The sequence below is a fragment of the Atractosteus spatula genome, chromosome 14, assembly GCF_055471065.1.
Source record: "Atractosteus spatula isolate fAtrSpa1 chromosome 14, fAtrSpa1.hap1, whole genome shotgun sequence".
In the NCBI taxonomy this organism is placed as follows: Eukaryota; Metazoa; Chordata; class Actinopteri; order Semionotiformes; family Lepisosteidae; genus Atractosteus; species Atractosteus spatula.
This window is the reverse complement of record NC_142719.1, coordinates 30028152-30048032: the sequence shown is the minus strand read 5'-3', so window position 1 is coordinate 30048032 and position 19881 is coordinate 30028152. Positions and strand designations below refer to the sequence as shown.

Here is a 19881-nt window from a genome sequence, read left to right as displayed (position 1 = left end):
ACGGGGGGTTTAGGCAGGGCGGCAACAGCAATTAGCAAACGCTTGTGATATTTGTTTCTCAGAGGTCGTGTGAAAGAACATGACTTTGTCAACTATTGCTTTTTTTTTTTACCCTCCCTGCATCTTGGGATAGACCGTCGGAGGGAGGGGTGAGGAGGTTTTAGGAAGACCACAGGAGTCTCCTGACACACTCCGGGCTATTCGATGTGAGATGTGGGAGATTACGTATCGTGGAGGTCAATGTCGAAGTCACGTCTGCACTCTATCGTGTACCAAGACAAGTCACGGCAAATTCAATAAAAAAAAAACAGCGCCTAACCAGATGCGAAGAGTGTGGAATGCGACCTCTTTTCCTAAAACGAGGTTCTTCAAGGCCTTCTTAATTATGCAGCCTCGATTTCTGGTCGTGCTCTTGCAGATATCCTGACCTGATGATGTCAAATCTGTAACAAATAATGGAGATGCAAGACTTTTAGAGCTTCTTCTCTGGGACTAGCCAGATCAGGTAAACTAATCACAGGAAATCCACTTTGTGCAGCACACGCCTGTTGGGGACTAGTGATGCCTTTTGGAAGCTAGGCCCCGTGCTGCAGAATTGTGGGATACACCGAGAGGCGTGACAGACACAGCTGGGTCCAGTCCTGATGCAGTGTGTTTTCGTGCCCCTCGGCAGCCATCAGGGTGTTTCGTTTAGGACCCGGCCTGTCCGTGCGGCTCACGGGAGCTTGCGCCGAGCACCGTTCCTCACACCGCTGCCCTGCTGTTTTCGCCCCAGGTGGTGGTGTCCACGACGGTCAACGTGGACGGGCACGTCCTGGCTGTGTCCGACAACATGTTCGTGCACAACAACTCCAAGCACGGCCGGAGGGCTCGGAGGCTCGATCCCTCTGAAGGTACGCCCTCTTATCTGGAACATGGTAGGCACTCCATTTTCCTTGCCTTGGCTTCTCGTGGGGGTGCTTGTGAAGCTGTGTGTGGCCCGCCAGCCAGCGAGCGAGAGAGAGAGTGGTGTCTCCGGAGCCGTTCGTCCTCTGTGATTTTTGTAATTATCTTGTAATTATCTGCATTTTCTCGAGTGGTTCGCTGCTGTCAGCCCCCTGGTCCAATGTCTGCACCTGTGCCGTCTTCAGATCAGGCTACAAATTGCACTGGGTCATTCCCAGTATGTATTGGCCTTTCCACTTTGACACAGTGTACAGTGTTGCAGGACAGTGCTGGGGTCTCATGGCACACCACTGTCAAGCCTTGAAGTGCAGAAGGATATTTGCTCCAGTATTGTCAGTGGATCATAGTGAGACTGGTTCAAGTGCAAGGTAAAATCCCTAAAGGAGCACGGCTCCTTCAGATCTGTTATGCTGTCCGGGTTGTAGTAATAGCGGGTTCACAGAGGGTCTCCGAAAATATCTTTGCAGTCGCCCATGGACAGCATTATTTAGAGAGCAAGATCTTTAGTGATTTAATATCCCTCAAAAGACTTCCAGCCTTGGCTCTGTGATCCCAGCAAATCCGCAAACCAAATCACACTCATTTTCCGTTATTAAAAAGGTCAATCCTGTTTTAACGAGGAATAAAAACTTTGGAGGTGATAAGGCTGTGCTTTGAGCTAGTGCCTCTTGTTTGCCAGCGTTATTCTTAGCGCCGCGTCCAGTTGTATCGAGTTCTGTCTCTCCGACCGACTGGAAATTTCCCTAATGCTTTACTTCTCCTCACAAATTTCTGATGGCACAAAAACAAAAATGTTGACGTCTCAGAAGCGTTCAGCTAAGCGCTGCAGGGCTGGGCCACGTTCCCCCTGTAACGCTCGCGCCCACCACCCTGGGCACTGATCGCGCAGGGGTGGCCTCTGTCTCATGCAGGAGGTTCCAGAGCGCCCTGCTTCTGTTTGTGATGCCCAGGAGGAGGCGTCTGCATAGGAGCAGGATCTCCTGGCAGATCACGCCTCCTCCAGCTGTGAGGTGGCTTTTGGGAAACATTAACGGGGAAGAGGGCGGCGGCGAGTCAGACGCCGCCTGGTTTGTCTCCTCCTTCCCCGTGGCAGAACGCGAGGGGCTCGTGAAGGCGATAGTGCGGAGACCTTGTCAGTTTGCACGCTCCCGTGGTTTATTATCTAATGATTGAATATCTAGCCAGGCGAAGCAAGGCACGTCGCGCTGACAGACTGCCAGGAGAAGTGACTAAATCACTGCGCCCTGCGCCGCCGCTCGCTAATGGAGAGTGGCGATCCTGCCCCTCTGCCCCTTTGCCCGGCTGGGAGAGGAAGGATGGCACTGGTGGGGGGTTACATTTTGAAGGGAAAATGGAGGGGGCTGGGGGAGTGGTGAGGGGTATCTTTACTCGTCCTACACTCTGGAACCATCTGTTCAGCGGTGCAAGGCAGGAATATGACAAGAGCTCCTGCGAAGATCCTCTGTCTAATTAATGTGATAACCTACTCTCTCCCCCCCCCCCCCCCACACACACACACTCCATCGAATCAGAACAGCACGCATTGTAATGGCAGCGGGTCCTTTTCTGAAGGCAGCCCCCCACTGGTCCCCAGTTTGTTCTGGGGGTGCACCCTCCTTCCTCATAAGGGGGTGGGCGCGGTGAACCTCAGCTCTCAGAAGCAGCTCTGGCAAGGGATCGTGACAAATGTGTTCATTAGAAAGCTTCCAGTCAGCGCTTAACACTCCGAGGAGGACGTCTGACATGGTAGGGCAGTGACCCGGAATGACCAGGCAACTGCAGCTCCTGACAGTGAAGAACGCCGGGTCATCGACTCCGAAGCGTGTGTGAAGCGCGCCGCGTTTCCCCTGGTTTATTGCCACGGCTCTTTCTTAACCCCTGGCAGGCCGCTCACCAGCTCTCGGTCGCGCAGGACGGTGAGGTGCCTTTCGCACGACGCATGTGGCCTGGCGTGACTGCAGCCCCAGCCAGCACAAGGCAGATGCGTAGCATCTCAAAACCAAGAGCATATACGAACGGATCCATACGGGCCCATCTGGCCCGTTTGGGTTGTCAGTAGCTAACTGATCCCAGGATCTCATGTAGCCTTTTCTTGAAGGAACATGGCCAACAACATGGCTTTGTAGCCTGTTCCACACACCCACCACCCTTTGTGTAAAGACGCATCATCTGTTCTCAGTTTTAAATGCACTTCCATATAGTTTCCAATGGTTCATGCTTCGCTGTTGGTTCTGAAGAAGTCCAGTGGGCTGACTTTCTCAGGTGTTTTTTTGAGAATTGTGAACACTTGTATCCGGTCCTCTGATATAATTGATAATAGCCAGCATCGTTGATTATTTGCTGTTTGCACATGTTCGTGTTGCATTTTTATTACCGATTGGCAGTGCGAAATGGCTGACTGCAGGCTTTTTTTGCTCTCTCCCCCGAACGGCACAGAAAGGGGCCCGTTTGTCTTCTATCATGTGAGCAGAGAAATGCCTGAATGAGTCAACCGGGCTCCCACAGCATGATGGCGCATCTGGCTCGCTCCGGAACAGCGGCGCTGAGAATAGTTGACCATTGCAGATTTTCTTTTTTCCCTTTTTAAATTACAGATGGAAGATTTGTCAGGGATTTTCTGCCCACCTTAATTCTTTCAGACTCTTAAAAGCTCAAACCAAAATGACAGACAAGACCCTTCCCCTGAGGTGCGTCGTCTTTAGTAGTGCGTATGCTTTGCGAGGATCGGCCGATTGTAAATAGCACGTTTACTTCCTCGGAGAACACTCCTTATCTGCATGCCAGTGTCACACGATGGCCCAAAGCTGGCCTCAGGTTGGTGCATTACCGCAAACCTTTAATATGCTCTAATGACACAGGCAGATGATTCATAAACTGATTGTCCGCGTTAAACTGACTTAAATCCAAATCCAATAATTTTCTCATTTAGCATTCTGTGGATTGAAAAACCATATTTTTTCAAAGTAATTCAATCTTAATAAAGAAACAAATAAAGGCTTTAAGCGATATTAAAGATGGTTTTTGAAAAGGCGGAATAATGCATCCTACTGATTGTACTGGGATCGCGGGGGACGCTCTGGTTGCTGGGCGGTGTGTTAGGAAGATTAAGCGCCTGGTGTGAGCAGAGGGTCCCCGTCGTGCTGAGGGAGGCAGTGCTGTGAGGGCTCTAGCGTTGCGCACCAAAGATAAGGCCGGCTGCTTCCTGGAAACTGGGCTGCCCCCAGCTGCTTGACTTCAAGTCCTTAAACGGGAACTATAGAAGAGCAGAGCAGGAAGGTCAGCTCTCGTCTCCCTTTGGCGTGGAGCTCTGCGAGTATCCCTCCAAACCGCTGTTCGAATTCACATTGCAGGGGGAAGGAGTCTCACACCTCACCCCTCCCGACCAGTGCTCCTGTGCTGCTCAGCTCGTAGGGAATGAGCATTCTTCGGGATAGTTGTCAGAATGCGGGATAATTTTGTAGTATTCCTGTGCCTTTACCGTATAATGCTGCTAGCCTGGTATGTCAGGAGAGTACCGCTCTGCACTTTACCATGATTTCACAGTGCTTTACCACGTTTTGTCACGTATGTCAAGTTGTCCCAGAAGTAGACTCAAATACCATTCCGAGCGCGAGTTCATCAAGACGAGGCGCGCTTTTTAACTGTCGAGCTGAGCCACAAAGCTATCGGCTCCACTGACCAGTTGTACAGAAATCCCCAAATGGAGTGGCTGGGAAGCGAGCGGCCATCTTTGCCCACCTGGGCGCGGCGCGGCACAGCTTAGTGCTGCTGGGATACTGGGCTCCCGCGCAGGAGGGGGGAGCGAGGCATGGACGCTAAAGCTGTCCACCCAGCGGCGGCCGGGCTAGAACTCTCTCCTGCCGGCAGTGCAGTTCCGACTCCGAGAGCTCAGCTCGCGGGCGGAGAGCTAGAAGACGCCCATGTGTGTGGACGGACAGGCATATTAAGACGGAGGAGCTTGATCAGCCTCCCGCTTGCTCGCCAGGATGCTGGCTGGAGCTGGCACGCGGGGAAGGAGAGCTTGATCCCAGCAGCCAGCACAGTTAAACCCAGCGGAGGGAAAACCGGGATGAAAAGTCATGTCCTCAGGCAAGCGGGAATATCTTTTGCCCTGGAGGAAAGAGAGAACGAGGAGTGTAGGGGGTGGGGGGGGGGGGGGGAGAAGGCTCCATTTGGCCATGCTGTTGTTTGCCTACACCGTCTGTGGGGAAGTTGTGCGGCTCTGTGCGCTTCAGCAGTGTGGGTGACAGATGGCGGAGAGGGAGGCACCAAAGTTTAATCCTATCAGATGGATTCTCGTTCCACCATCTGGTTAATCCGCGCACAATTTCAGCGCCTGCAAAAAAGTCGACTTAGGCCAAGATTACCATCGCAGATTGTTCCAGTGCTCTCGTTCATCTTTTTTTGTTTTTTTTTTGTGGTGTTGTTGTTGTTGTTGGGAGTTTAGGATTTTTTTTTTTGGTCTCCCAAGCCATTCCAAATTGCGCTCCGGCTTGTCCTCGGAATTGGTAAGAGAAGCAGATCAGCGATCAGTGGAGAGATCCACAAAAAAACAACCCCACGACGTCTTCCTTTATCTTTAGAAAATTGGATTGCTTTCCTTAAGCAAATTGATGCTTGTCGGACATTGTGCATGCATGTAAAGCAAAGTAGATTTAGCCTGTACTGTATTTACTTGTGTGTGGATGGTTGGTCTTTTTTTCATCATGGATCGTAAGCTGAAGTTAAGCCTGTAATGCTCCAATTAAGGGGAAATGTTACATAAATAACAAAAAGACATACAGCCATGCTGGACATCTAATGTGTCAGGAAGGATTTTCGACCTTTTTTTTTTAACTTCTGCTACTACCAGATGTTAAAATACTGTCTAGAGTGGCATTTTCACATGGGGCCAAATGGAAAATAGACCACCGGGCATGGCCTTATTTCCAGCACATGAAACACTCATCACTTACCTTTTCTGTTTGCTTATGAAACATATCATCTACCGTACAGCCAGTCAAGTCGAGATATCCGAAAACGGTCAAATCAAGCTTCAGTAAAGGTTAATAGGTACAAAGCTGAGCCTACCACAAAGTCCTATACAATGTCAGAAAGATTAAAACAGTTTTCCCCTTTTTTTATCAGTACTCCTTCCAGTACAGGAAAAAGCAAAGATAACAAAGAGTCCTGCACAGAAGTTGAAACAGAAACGAGACTCTCAAGGAACAGAGACTTGTTTTTATTTCGCTAGATCTCGATATCTCCTGGCTTGGTCTCTTGTCGTGGAAACGCTGGGGTTCCTTGGGGACTCCGGGAGACAATGAACACATCTCGCTTTGCCGTTTCTTTACTGGACCCAGAGAACCGCTGCGTAGCTGAACGCTCACGCTTGAGGATTTCAGCATCCCCGCCAGTGCTCCGATTGTGGCTCTTTTTAATCCTCAAGAGCGCAGAAAGTTTTCCCGGGACGGTTATTTTGGGACGTGAAAGTGTACAACCGAAATGCAATATCGCGGCAGACGCTTCCCCACTGAGCACCCCGAGTTCCTGCGGTCGACGCGCTCCTTTTTCCTCCTGAGCTAATCCGGGCTACCTCTCTTCACCCGCACCTCGCGGGGTTTGTTTGCGTTAGCTCCAGACTGTAATTATACGAGGAGCTTTTTTAGATTTGACACCTCCCGTCACACGCGGGGCCTCAGACTTCACCTCTCCCGCGGATTGACAGACAAACACTCCGCTGGAGGCCCCGAGAGGTTCTATTTATTGCCGCGCCGCCTGTGTACACCTTGTGTTGCGGAGCCGAGGCCTTTGAACCGCGCCGCTCCGAGCTGCGGTGCGTGTCGCGGCGGGGGCGCCGCTTGTCACTCTCGGCTCCTCTTGGATTCGGGAGCAGCCCGATGACGCACGGAATCGGTGCACAGGCCCAACGAGGGGTTCACCCGTCCTCTTTCTGCCTCTTTTTCAGCGTCTCCTCTTTCTCATTCCCTCATTCCCGGCCTCCTTTCCGAACACTGAAACGTATAAAAGCAGCATTACTCATCATCATCACAGACAAACATGGTCTCAAACCTGGGAACGCTTTCCTTAAATATGGTGTGAAAGAAGGCTTATTAAGAGCTACAAAATTCACAAAGCCAATCTAGACAAGATCACCTCCCTGCACTCAGAAGCTTTTCTTGATGTCAGAAAAACACATTCTCTAAAGGAACAGGTCATCCTCAATAAGCCACATCATCTGTTTGATCCCCAAAGCTGTGTGATTTTTCAAAAATCTGATGGAGTACAGAATGGAGTCTGATGGAGAACATTCAAATGGCAGAATTACTGTTTGTTACACTTGGTTGCACTATATTTGCACTCTGATTGTACAGTATGTGTCACTTGTGTGGCAGTACAGTTTGTTACAAGTGTTACACCTCTGAAGGTAGAATTGCTTTTTTCGGTTTGAACATTCGTCCTGAAGTGTCAAGTATAACCATTTCAGACAGACTGCTTTTGAGGAGCATTATGTATAAATCACATCTGTAAGACATATATAGGTCTCAGTTTGGACAACGAGCCACAACATTTTAGAAGCTGTTAAAAACCGCTAGCATATTTTTATGGTTGGTGATATTTTTAGTTAAATCCAGCTGCGTAACCTGAAAAATCTAAATCTGTTTCCTTTCACGTCCCTTAAAACTGTTCTTGAAATATGCTGAGTCACTGGGCTCCTCTGTCCTTGCTGGGCCTACTTGAAAAGAGACTTTCCTCCCGAGTCCTGCCCAGACCCCGGGGGGGCAGAAGGGAATTCTTAAAGAGGGGCATCGCCCCCACCCTGGCTGGGACTGCTTCCTAATTCGAAGAGCCGTGGAGTGTCTACCCCTGTGATACAGTGCTTCCTTTTCCTTACCAGCTTCTTAGACAGCAGCGTACATTTTCCCCCATTTATACAGTGAGATGTGAACCCATACATTTCCTGTCCAGCTACCAGTCCAGAACCCTAATGCCTCGTGCTTGAAACTAGCCCAAGATTTCCTCCACTAGTCTCGCTAAGGGAGCGTGTTGGTACTGCTGACCATCTTTGTCCTGGCAGAGTGACGCCCGTCAGTCGTCAGTGGCTCCGCTACGCCCGGCGTCTCCCATGAAACAGTTGGACGAGATCCTCACATTGACTGGCTACAAGAAACCACCTGAGCTAGGCGGGCATCATGTCCTCCTCTCCCTGATAACCTTTTCTTTCCTTTGTTCTTAAAGATCTGTGCTTCCCCTAAACATCTCTCTGCCCCAGGGCTCACTAATCCCGGCCGACTCATTTCCAAGGGACTGTTTTTCTTCAAGCCCCTTAAGGTCAATCATTCTTTTGTCTAGATTTATATATGTACTGTACACATAAACAGAACAGAACCTCGCACATAAACTATGTGAACCTGGAAGCAAGTTTGGTCCTTTATGTTTCCCTCCTGCTTATTTACGGGAGGCTAAAATGTTGCTTTTGGTGTCACTGTGTTTCTCCCTGCCTCCAGCCACTTGCTCAGGGAAACCTGCTTGTTAGACCTCTGGGTTCAAGGCCTGTCCTGACCTATTGCAGCAGTCACAGGATGAGAAACCTCCTACCCTTGCACCATCTGCCGAGGACATGTTTCGGGGTTGTTCTGCATGTCGGTAGATCACATTCGTTTTGCTGTAGTACATGATGAGCTGTACCAGGTACCATACAGCCCTGGTCTTCCTAATCCCCCTGTGCAATGCTAACTCATACATATGTAAATAGCAGAGGCAAAGAGAGCGAGCAGTTAAATCCCATCTCGGGTGACATCTACTAAACAGACAACTTTACCCATTTAATGTGTATTTAGGCTGAAAGCTCCGCCATATCATTTTCCTGTCTTTTTTTTTTAACCCGAAGCAAATTGGAATTCCACTAATTAGTCCGCACTGGCTTTGGAAAGACGGCATCACAGAATCTGGAGCCAAAGTTCAACATCCTGAAATGAAATTTAAACCAATTAATCTGTTAGATTTTTATCACTCGTCCGTGTTTTCTCAGCAAATCCCCCGGCGCGTGGCCTTTGATCGACTCCTGTAAGGACTCAAAATTGTCTGCCTGCTGCGAGCGAAATGAGAATGACATTTACACGGCTCTCGTAAAACAATCAGGTCCACGAGGCCCTCAAACAAGCAGGGCAGAGTAATATTTAATAAAGGTGTGTGTAATCACTGGAATTAACACTCCAGGCATTGCTGAGCCTCAGGGACACGGGGCGTTTATTGTGAAGTGATCATTGTTATCTCACACGGAGAGCTGAGTGATCTTTCGCAGTTTGACCCTCGGATTATTAATTATCGCCCTGCACAAAAACAAAAGCACCACTGGTGATTCTGTCTTTCATAAATCCAAAAGTTCACTGGACCGAAAGCCAGCAGGCACCAATTCCTTTCTCTCTCTCTCTCTCTCTTTCTGTCGTTTTTTTTCTGGCTATTTGTCTGCCCCTTACCCCCAGCCCCAACCCCCTCACTCTCGTGTTTTTTGTTTCCTAGCGCTGCCTCTGACTCCAGGCACACGCTCACAAGCCAGCTAGGTGCAGGCAGCCGACCAGAGAGATTCACTGAAGTAAATGAACTTTGGCCCCCGAATTTCCCCACCCCTGTTCTGTCGGTTGCGTTTTGCACATCAGCTGTCAGTTCAGAGGGCTTCAGCAGACTGAAGTGTGTGCCTGTGGGGTTTCCGCTCCTAAATGTTGCTGTGTGTGGTGTTTTGTTACGGCCACACTACGCACAGCAGAGCACAATGCCGTGATCGATGCAGGCCTCGGTGCTGTGCGGTTTCATCCAGAGTCTGTGCTCATTAATGCCTATTCTGAAAGGTATGTGGTGATGTGAACTGAATGAAGAAGGGACTTCTGGTGTGGTTGATTACCATCTAGGAAGTGAAGCAGGCCCAGCCATTGCAGCAACAGTAGGAGTTACAGGAATGTGAATATCAATTAGCTGTGCTCGTTTCACAGAGCTAGGAAGTAGAAAGTAGAACCCATCAATAAAGCCTTCTAATTCCACATGGTGTACAGTATATAGTCCTAGTTAGCAGACATAGACAACTGTTTTGCCTTATTAAGGCTTATCAGTGTAACACTGATAGGTTTGACTAGTAAAACTGGTGTTTATGTATATCTTACAATGGACAAATTACAGATTTCTGACATTTCTTAGCTGGGAATTATGGGAACGTAAACGAACGCCATAACCCAGTCCCCCCCTCCACACAACAGAAATCTTTGACTCAAAAGCTTCTCCTTGTAAGTGTGGCAGCCCTAAATTTCTAAGAATGACCAAAGAAAAACAGAATAACATGTAACGCTTTAATATAAAAATGTCATGTCTGGAGTGTCAGTTTCAATTCTGAATAAAATCCATAATATGCAAATGTTCGATATTATTCAGTCATGCATTACAAAGTGCTTCTGCCATGGAGCATATGTGAAGAAGATTATAATGTGGTTCCCTCTAATGATAAGTGAAGGCTTTATCAGGAATGCCTTAAGAGCCATTTCCATCGTTAAGTAAAACATTTATTAATAGGATATTAATGACCGAAATAGTTATTGAGCAAGAGTTAAGTAATTACAATATAATTACGCCGCCGTTCGTGGAATGTAAAGTGTGTGTATATAATTACAATTTAATATCTTTTTAATGATGTCATATTTCTTTGGTATTGCAGTGTAAATAAGTTGCCATTTGCAGCCACTCAATCAATGCATTTCCTGGTCTGATTGATTTATTTTTCTTTCAAACGAAACTTGATTGGAAGTGGCCCTTGATTGGAGTTTGCTGAGCTTCACGGAGGCGCTCTGTGGACATGTGCGCCCTGTGCAAGATAGGCTTTCCCGCGCTGCCTGAGCTGTAACAGCTAGGAAACTCGACTGGTTGAGGCCGTGCCCTCTCACCCACCTCTTCCAAACTGCGTCTGTCTCTGCGTGTCTTTGTCTGGGGGGTGACAGCCCATGTCTTCCGTGCAGGGTAAAGAATGTTTTCTTTTCCCACACCAGACATCCGAACGGAATAATTCTTTGGCTCGTCATCTCTGCAAGGGGGCTTTGAAAGAACCGTCGGCAACACGCTGTTTCAAACCTTTACTGGTTTTGTGTGCCAACCAGACCTGCCAGTGCCAGCTCTGCCATGCATGTGCCTCAACCTAAAACTTGAGATTTTTTGGAGATTCGACATAGAAGAGTGTGGTTTTGCGGGAGCTGGTCACCCGATGGTTTAACAGAAATGAGAACAGAAAGAAAAACACATTAGTAGACAATAAACTATGCCTGTGGTTCCCAGCCCTGGTCCTGCAGGGTTTCATTCCAGGTGATATCTACATTTCCAGTGTTGATTTCTTGTTTGATTGTTTCATCAAGAATTCTCTCTATTAGAGCACCATTTCCATTTGTCAGTAGTGTTACCACCCTGTAGCCTGATATTAGTAGATGTTCAACCAGAAGCACTTCTCCCCAACTTGCTGGCCATTATTGTACAATACACAGCTCTAACTAGTTGATCAACGAATGACGAGCAGACACAGGTGGGAGTGACACTGTATCAGACTTTCCCATGGGGCGTGTTTTTTCCTTCTGCTGAGGGCTACTTGCTTACGTTTCAGGTGGCACACCTGAATGGGGGAAGCTGTGAAACACAGGGCTGACACCAATTACAAATAACATCTGACCTTTTAAGAGCTGAAAGCCAATTTACGAACATGCCCCAAAGAGGACACTGAAATCAATCAGCCTGTGATTAAGAATTCGGCTGCCGCAAAGACCCGAAGACACAGTGTTTCTCCTGGACGAGGGATGGGAACTACTGAACTCTGTCACATCTGTCTGTCTGTCTGCCTGCATATAAATACGTGTGCAACTTACAACCCTTCAAGAGAGCTCAAAACATCAGATTACAATTGGGCATTGTGATTTGCAGTAAAATTGCAGTATATGTAGGCCTGCCAAGTTCAAGCCCTTATACGTTTGTGAACATGCAAAATGTCACAGGAAAGATGAGGTCATGAGCTACTAGCAGTTTACTGTTCTAAAGATCTCATGTGGTTCCTGTAAAGCACATTAGGCCCAAAATAAGAACAATAACCTGACAAGTCCGGGTCATTGCAGCCGATGGGAGCTCACTAGTTTCCAGCAATTTCAGGTCTTTCCTCCGTGCAGCGCCAAATCTACTCCACGTTTTCTGACGCGCCATAAACGGCCATGCCAGTGCTGTGTTTCGCTGGGCCTATATCTCTTCTTGCTGGAGCTGTGTGGTATATTTAAAAGCTCTGCCCTTGCTGTAAAAAACAAAAACAAAACTAGGATGCAGATCTGGCACTGAAAATCGCAAACGAAAAAACCAAAAAACAGACGATCAGTAAATCCTGAGTGCGAACAGGTGGTAGTGTTTTTACGGTGTCTAGGAGATACGGCATATAGTGAAAAGGTGAAAAAGACACATTGAGGAGGTGATCCCTTATAAAAGTTTATTGTTGTATACTATAGTGAATAAATAATGAGAAAGGCAAAGTTTTAGCATGGACAGATTTAGCTAACTATGGAAAATAGTGGTAATCCAAAATAAATTTACCAAATAGGTACCGATAATATATACAGTACATACTAATGTGCCATATTAGCATGGGAATAAACTGCCATGCAGATAACCTTCTATAAGGGACGATGCTGTGTTTCCTTGGTGTTGCAATGTGAAGACTTGCTCATTTGCAGCGGGAAACTCCATGTTTGAGTTTGCCTCGGTGCAGAGTGGCTGTCAGCATGCTGACCCAGACCCTGTCTGTCTTTCCTCTCTCCCTCTGCCCCCACGGGAGCAGCCACGCCCTGCATCAAGGCCATCAGCCCCAGCGAGGGCTGGACGACAGGGGGCGCCACCGTCATCATCATCGGGGACAACTTCTTCGACGGCCTGCAGGTCATATTCGGAACCATGCTGGTCTGGAGCGAGGTGAGTGGGGGGGGGGCTATCTTCAGGGTTGGGGGTATGGACACGTACCCCCTGCCTAAGCGAACCCGCTTTCCCGTTCGCTCCCTCAGGTGATGGAGTGAAATGCAAGCATTTCAAGTATGAAAGGTATCAAGACCATCTCTTTTTTTTGCAAAGGAACAGGTAAAGGTTTATTCCGTGCTGAAAGGAAAAGAAAGGAGACACAAAGTTTCGGCTGTGGAGCCTTCTTCAGGCGTGAGGCAGGTTTCAACAACTTTAAAGAGTTGTTACCGCTGCACATGGGCAGGAAGTGTTAATAAAACACACGAGGACAGACCATGCTTTCCGCACCCTGGTGCTTCACAGGTGCTTACTTGCTCGGAGCACCGCTGAACACAGGAGGACAAAACAGAAATTTTCTGCCTTGTTGGTGAATCCACTCACTATATCTTGGCAACTGGTAACAAAATAACTTGCTTAACTTGCTATATAAAAACACAAAATCTATGTCATACCGGCAAAGCTGTGAAAAACGAGAAAGGAACACTACCCCCACCAGGTCTGGAGGAAGATGGCCATATCAGAACACAAATGACAAAGAACCAGAGGTCACGGCCCAGATCAACTGTTTAGCTTTTTAGCATTTCAGCAAGGCAGAGGTACTGTATGTCGCTCTTCCTGGAGCTTGCGTTTTCCTTCAATTTTCCAAAGCCATGCAATTCACACGTCGGAAAAGTAGGGGAATGTTTAACCTGCCTCCATCACTGGCCAGCTGAAACACATGAAGCTCAAAACCAGAAGCAGTGTTCTGGCTCTGTGCCTAGAGCACCGGTTCAATAGCCTTGTCACGAAGGCACCAGTGTATCCTTAGACTCCAATGTACCGCGACACTGTATTGGACTAGTAAGTAATTGAAGAGGGATGTGTGTTTTATAGAAGTGACCCATTCTGTCCTGAGAAGTTGGAATGGCCCAATATGTGGTACGTCCCATGAGGACTGCAAAGTAGCAGCCAACTAGGCTTTTTCCTTATTGTGCCATGCTACAGTATAGGAAAGAATACTGAAAATGACTTACTGAAGTAATTTCCCCTCTAGGCATGCCTCCAGTGCTTCACTGAAGGCAACAGCAAACCTGGACAGTGTGTCAATTCAGACAGCCCGGTGGATTTACAGACACGGGATAGTGCATAAGAAAATATTAACACGAAGGGCGCAAGAATCTGAATTCTGTCCCTCTGAATCCTGAAGCAGAGGGATAGAAGGCAGGTTCAGTGTCTTCTGAGGAGACCTCTGCATGGTCCTGTATCTCCGTGGCCGTCAGGAACCTCTAGTGGGATCAGTATAATTCATTGCATCCCATTTGGTATGGCAATGCATATATATAATTACACACAATAATGTCTGTGTACAGAATGGATGTAATGTATATGTGTATACAACACCTTTCAGACGAATAGTGCGTCTCTCTATTTGGGCTACAGGGAGACCAAAACATATGGCACCAATTTTCAAGCCCTGCGGTGATTCCTGTGGGCAGCAAACTGAGAGGGGATGTCACCTCTGAACTCCCCCATGACCTGCATCCTCTCTCTCACACACACACTCACACTAGAGGCCCACCCCCCACCCACATCGCCACATCCCTCCAGTGTCCTCAAGCCCCTCAGCCAGCAGGGACAGGATCTGATTTCAGGAGAGGATGCCTAACAAAGCCAGAAACAGGAGAAGAGAGAGGGGGCTTTCTTAACCCGGCACTGGCAGAGCGACGGGATCAGACAGCACAGTCACCTTGAACATTTCACAATCCAAAGCCGGAGTTTATCTTTCCCAGACGCCCCTTTGAAACGAGGAGCTTGATTTCATTGTGTTTGAAATCATTGTTATTGTTCCAATTTGTCTCCAGTTTTTTTTTTTAAGACAAATTACCCACCATGTGTGTGCCATGTGTGTATGTGTCTTGGGTGCGCATTTGGGGGGGGAAAAAAGGCAGGCCTTTATTTATCTTTTTGCTTTGTTTGTTTATATACGGGCTTGTGCTGTTTTTCTTGTTTTTTTTTTTCAGGGAGTTGTAGAGCTAGAAATATGTTCAGATAAGGAGATAAATACAGAAAACTGGACTCCCAAATCACAGGCATAAACATACGAAAATTACCACTCACGGGGCAAGTGTGTGTTAAGATAACTAATATCCTTTTCTTATTTACCCGCTCGGTGTTGTTTTAGCGCTGAGGAGGACAGATGCTTTGCTGCAGAACGTTACTGCCCAGCTCCAGAATGGTGGGAAAGCAGTCTGAGTGACGCTCTAATGGAATAAGCACAGAACAATTAGGCATCTGACAGCGTTACCATTACTCCCCACAAACGACCCTGGAAGGAAATGATAGGGCTGAAAACATGTTTCCAATTAGGGCCGAGCGACAGAGGAGTGCTCCTCTGGCTGTGGAATGTTTATCTGGTGTCTCAGCGCGGAGGAGCCAGCTAGCCGATCCCGGGCTGCTCCGATATCGATCGGCCAGCCTTAATGAACACATCCCCTGGCTTTCTTGCCGCCTCTGCGTGCCCCGCGACGTTTCCAGTCTCACTCCAGGTGCTGGAATCGCATCCCCAGGGCGGGGTGTGTGCAGGGCCCACTTCCAACAATGTTTTTTTCCTTCTTTAATTGGAAAAAAATATTAATGGGCCTCATATCCGCCACCCCACCTCTCCGCACGCGCGCGCACACACACACACACACACACACACACACACACACACACACAGAGGAAGTGCTTTAACAAGTGAGGCTGTCCTGTTGCCCCTGCACAGCCTGTTGAATTACCCCCCGATACTCGTTGGGGCATTTTGTTACCTTCAAGGGTGTTAAATTCCGTAACCCGTAATGAAAAAAAGAAAGTCAGGCTGCTGTCACCGTGTTTTTTAAAGCTCCATGTCTGTTAATGTACAAGGTTTTCTCACCGTTTGAATTCTGGTGTCATCCAGTTCAAACAGAGCCATCAGTCTGAATGATTCGCCTGCCCCCTGAATGTTTGGTTTTTAATCAGCGCAGACACCCGTCCAGATCCTAGTTGTGTATTTCAGTGGAGCTCTTTGGTTTGATAGGTTATCAGGTTGTTGCTTGCTTGTTTTGGTGATTCTAACAATTTCCCTAACTAGAAACTAATTTAAAATAAATATAATTATACTTTCTATGTATTATTTGTAGAAGCTCAAAAAGCTGTAAAATCACATAGCAAAATAATCAGATAAGTTACAAGAATAAAGCTAAATAACACCTCAAAAGATGGAGTGGAAAGGCGGGATTTTCTGAAGGTTTTTCTAAATGTTCATAGTCTCTTAATGAATTTGGACAGATATACAACAGCAAAGCTGTCTATATACTGCAGATATAAAAATGTTATAAATGTGTATGAGAAGTGCTTTAGTTGCAGCATCTACAAAATCTACACTATACAGAACAAATAGATAAAAAATAGTCTGGGTAATTGTCATTCAGATGTCTGTGGGGCTGATATTAAAACTGTTTATTTTTCCATCTCGACAAGTTAATTACAGATGTTTGTTTTCTTTGTTGATGTCAAGTATTCGTTCGTGGAGACGGAGTGTTAAACAGCAATAATGATTCAGACACGGTGGAATGTGGTGGAGAGAGGAGTCAGGGGAGATGTGAGAGGAGCTGAAGGAAAGGAGAGGAGAACCTAGGACAGGGTTTGGAGAACCATCATGTTGTCCAGGACCAGGGGACACAGCAAATGAGCAAACACTTAATTAACAAAGACAAATGAGTACTTGGAATGACGACCTGCGTTTTATTATGCCGACTAATCCATTAGGATTTCAGAAGAGGCTGCTTCAGGACACTCCAAGATCAATACTCTTACTGAGTTAGTCACTCCTGTCAGGACAAAGACTTCCTTTGCAATAGTTGGAGCCATTTCAGCTTTTACAGACGTGCGAGCTCCTAAACAAACTGCGACAATGAAGCGACAGAGCTGTGTTTCCGATATTTTATTTTGAATGTGTATAATTTTAAGCTCACTTTGTGCGTTTCTGCCCGTGTATGTAAAACAGGGCGGTAATCCCAGCACAGTGTGGTGTTTTCCCCCTTGTGCACAGGCTTGTGGAACCTGGGTGGGCCCTGACCGCTCTCCTCTCTCTCTCCCTCTCCTGCAGCTCATCACCCCTCATGCCATCCGAGTGCAGACGCCCCCCAGACACATCCCAGGGGTGGTGGAAGTCACCCTGTCCTACAAGTCCAAGCAGTTCTGCAAGGGTACTCCTGGGCGGTTCATCTACACAGGTGTGGTAAAATAGCTCCTGCCAGGGAGTTACACTGGCAATGCTTTTAACACAGACAGACACATATACGCACATAGGCCTAACATGTACCTACTGTACACATGCACACACCTGTACTTTTCTGTACATATACACATGAATACACTGTACTAATTCATACGCACATACATATGCGTTTACGTAGAAAGGGTTACATGTTCACATGCTGTCAGTCTTGGAGCAAAAGTGGTATTTAAAAGGGTATTCTTAATCTGTATGTATTTCACCCCTTTTAATAGTTTTAAGCCCTCACATCCAGAGTTATTCGGTGTTGTGTATGTGTGCGTGTGTGCTAAACTGTGGAGAGGACCTGACCGGCTCGCGTCTAAAGCAGTGTGAGGCTTGTGAGAGCGTGATTCACGCACTGTGTTTGAAGAGGAGGGGAGGAGGGGACAGGAGGTAGGGGGAATGGGGTAATAGGGATTAGTCCCTAACACGTAGTACGACACATAGCCACGTTTGGAAGGCGTGGGGCTTGGACACCTCTGTACTTCACCGCTGTAATAATAACGGTCCCGGCTGCAGCCTGCGGTTCAGCGTTGACTGGTAACATGAATCCGCGCACGGCGCTGGCCTGCACAGCTTCCTCCCCAGCACACAGAGCTGCACGGCCATGCTGGAATTCCACCTATTTCCTTTAGGCCGAGGTTAATGTGACTCGCTGGGCTCTCACAAGCAGCAACATCCTGTATAGCACAGAGATAAGGGTAATGCGAAATTCATCTTTCTTTATGGAGAGAGGGGGGGTGGAGGCATAAGACATTAGGTCCATGGTCAGCCGGCGGTGGGGGGGGGGGGGGTGTGGAACAGTAGGAAGTAAGACAGAGAGAGAGGGCGAGCCAGTGTTGCCGATGGAGACCGCGGCGTCTTCTCCTGCTGGTGCCTTGTGTGAGGGCGGCTGAGATCCACAGCGTATGTCCTGGGCACATGGGCTCATCACGTCAGGGCTTATCACAGGTACCCACCCCCCCCCCCCCAATAATGCCGGTGCTCGTTTATACAGCTGGATGGGCTGGAGCAACAGAAGTAAAGCACGTCACTCAAGGGGCTCGAACCCACAGCCCACCAGTTACGAGACCAGAGACTTACTCACTGCGGTCCGCTACATCTCCCCTCTTCCCCTGCCTGTGGCCCACAGTGTAACAGCAGTCCATCAGTAAAATAATGTAGAGGAGGTCAAAGTCTCTGGTCCTGGCCCTGCCTGTGTGTAGTGCCGCTGTGGTCAGCTCCCACATCCCTGGCCAGGTAGGCAGAAGTGGCCTGCACTGTGCAGCCATGGGGGGGCGTTGTTGGGGTGGCTGTAAGAAGTGTTCAGTCGGACAGGGCCGATCTAGAAACATTGTTTCCCGGGAAAAGTACCTCTACTGGATATCTGCAAAGGAGAAGTTCTGTTCCGTTTGCCGTTCTTATTCCCAACGAAACAAGCAGGCAGATGGATGGATGGATGAGAGAGAAGACAATTTGCTGAAAACTGACGGGAGGAACTGCAGCTGAGAAATGCATAAATCAGAATGAGTCAAGTGTACTTCCGGGACTTCGTCTTTGCAGCTTGTAACGAGAGTAAAGGGACAGGGAAGCCAAATGGATGCAAATATTGGTTCAGGATTAGAGCAGAATTTGCTCAATTAGACTGATGATTGTAACTTCTAATGCTTGAAAATAGGGTCACCATTTAACCAGGGGAAAAAAACAAAAAACATTGCCAGGAAGGCCACCATCTTGAAGCTATTATAAAAGAAATTTGGATCACAGCACAAACACAGTCACATACACCCAGATACATGTGTATCAGCAGTTAACACACACACACGCACACACACAGGCCTAGACACACACCCGCTTGGCAAACCAAAGACAGGGTGGGGATCGGGTCCGCTTTGGGCTCACAACTTTGTTTCACCTAATAGAAAATCTGAAGAACAGCCCTGGAGGAAGAATTTGTTTGTAATAAGTTCATTTCTACATAATGGAGGAAAGTGGCTGCAAACCATTTCACCAAGGTCTCACACTGAGCCGAAGAAATCCCACACCAATTTAAGAAGCTCTGTAATGAGCCTGAGCTTTTTTTTTTTTTTTCCAAGAGGACGACAAAACAGAGAAATGAGAGCCAAGGAAGAGAGCGGAATAAAAGCTGTGTTCTATAGCAATTCCCACGTTTTTCCTGGCAGCTCCGGACTCCGGGAAACAACGAGTGTTTAATAATAGCCGATATTATTTTCCGTGCCTGTGTAGATGGTTTACTTTTCAAGGTTTTAACGTGGATAAACAAATTGTACAGTGCTAGTCAGGGGTGGGGGGTGGGGGTGGGTCTTCTGGGATTATCCTGCTTGTCAAATGCCCCACAAACACCTCCTCAGGTGTGGAGCTGGGTAAACAGGCCTGGTACTGAACATAAGAACATGGGGTTACAGATGTGAGGAGCTTGTTTGATTGCTGTTCCGTGACTGATCTCTTCCAGCTGATTTTTTAAGGAAGCTCGGGTGTTACCTGTGATAGATTGTTCCACACTCCCACCACTGTTTGTGTAAACACGTGCCTCCTGATCTCAGTTATAAGTGCACTTTTCTGTTGTTTCCACGTGTGCCCTCTGGTTCATGATTCATTGCTGATGTCTTTTGAAAACGTTGAATGCTTTCAACATGAGCCCTGAATGGTGTAGTACATTCCTT

At 47.7% G+C, this 19881-nt stretch overlaps 1 protein-coding gene across 3 annotated transcripts in view; it reads left to right on the top strand.

Annotated features, from left to right (window-relative positions):
• Positions 1-19881, top strand: part of ebf1a (EBF transcription factor 1a) — a 190487-nt gene that overhangs the window by 122562 nt on the left and 48044 nt on the right. For 2 of the 3 annotated variants that reach the window (XM_088933266.1, XM_088933265.1), the window contains exons 8-10: positions 776-917; positions 12767-12897; positions 17048-17174. In XM_088933266.1, coding sequence (XP_088789392.1) covers positions 776-917; positions 12767-12897; positions 17048-17174 — 400 coding nt within the window. The remainder of the gene's footprint in view (positions 1-775; positions 918-12766; positions 12898-17047; positions 17175-19881) is intronic. The other variant, XM_088933264.1, reaches the window with a different exon arrangement.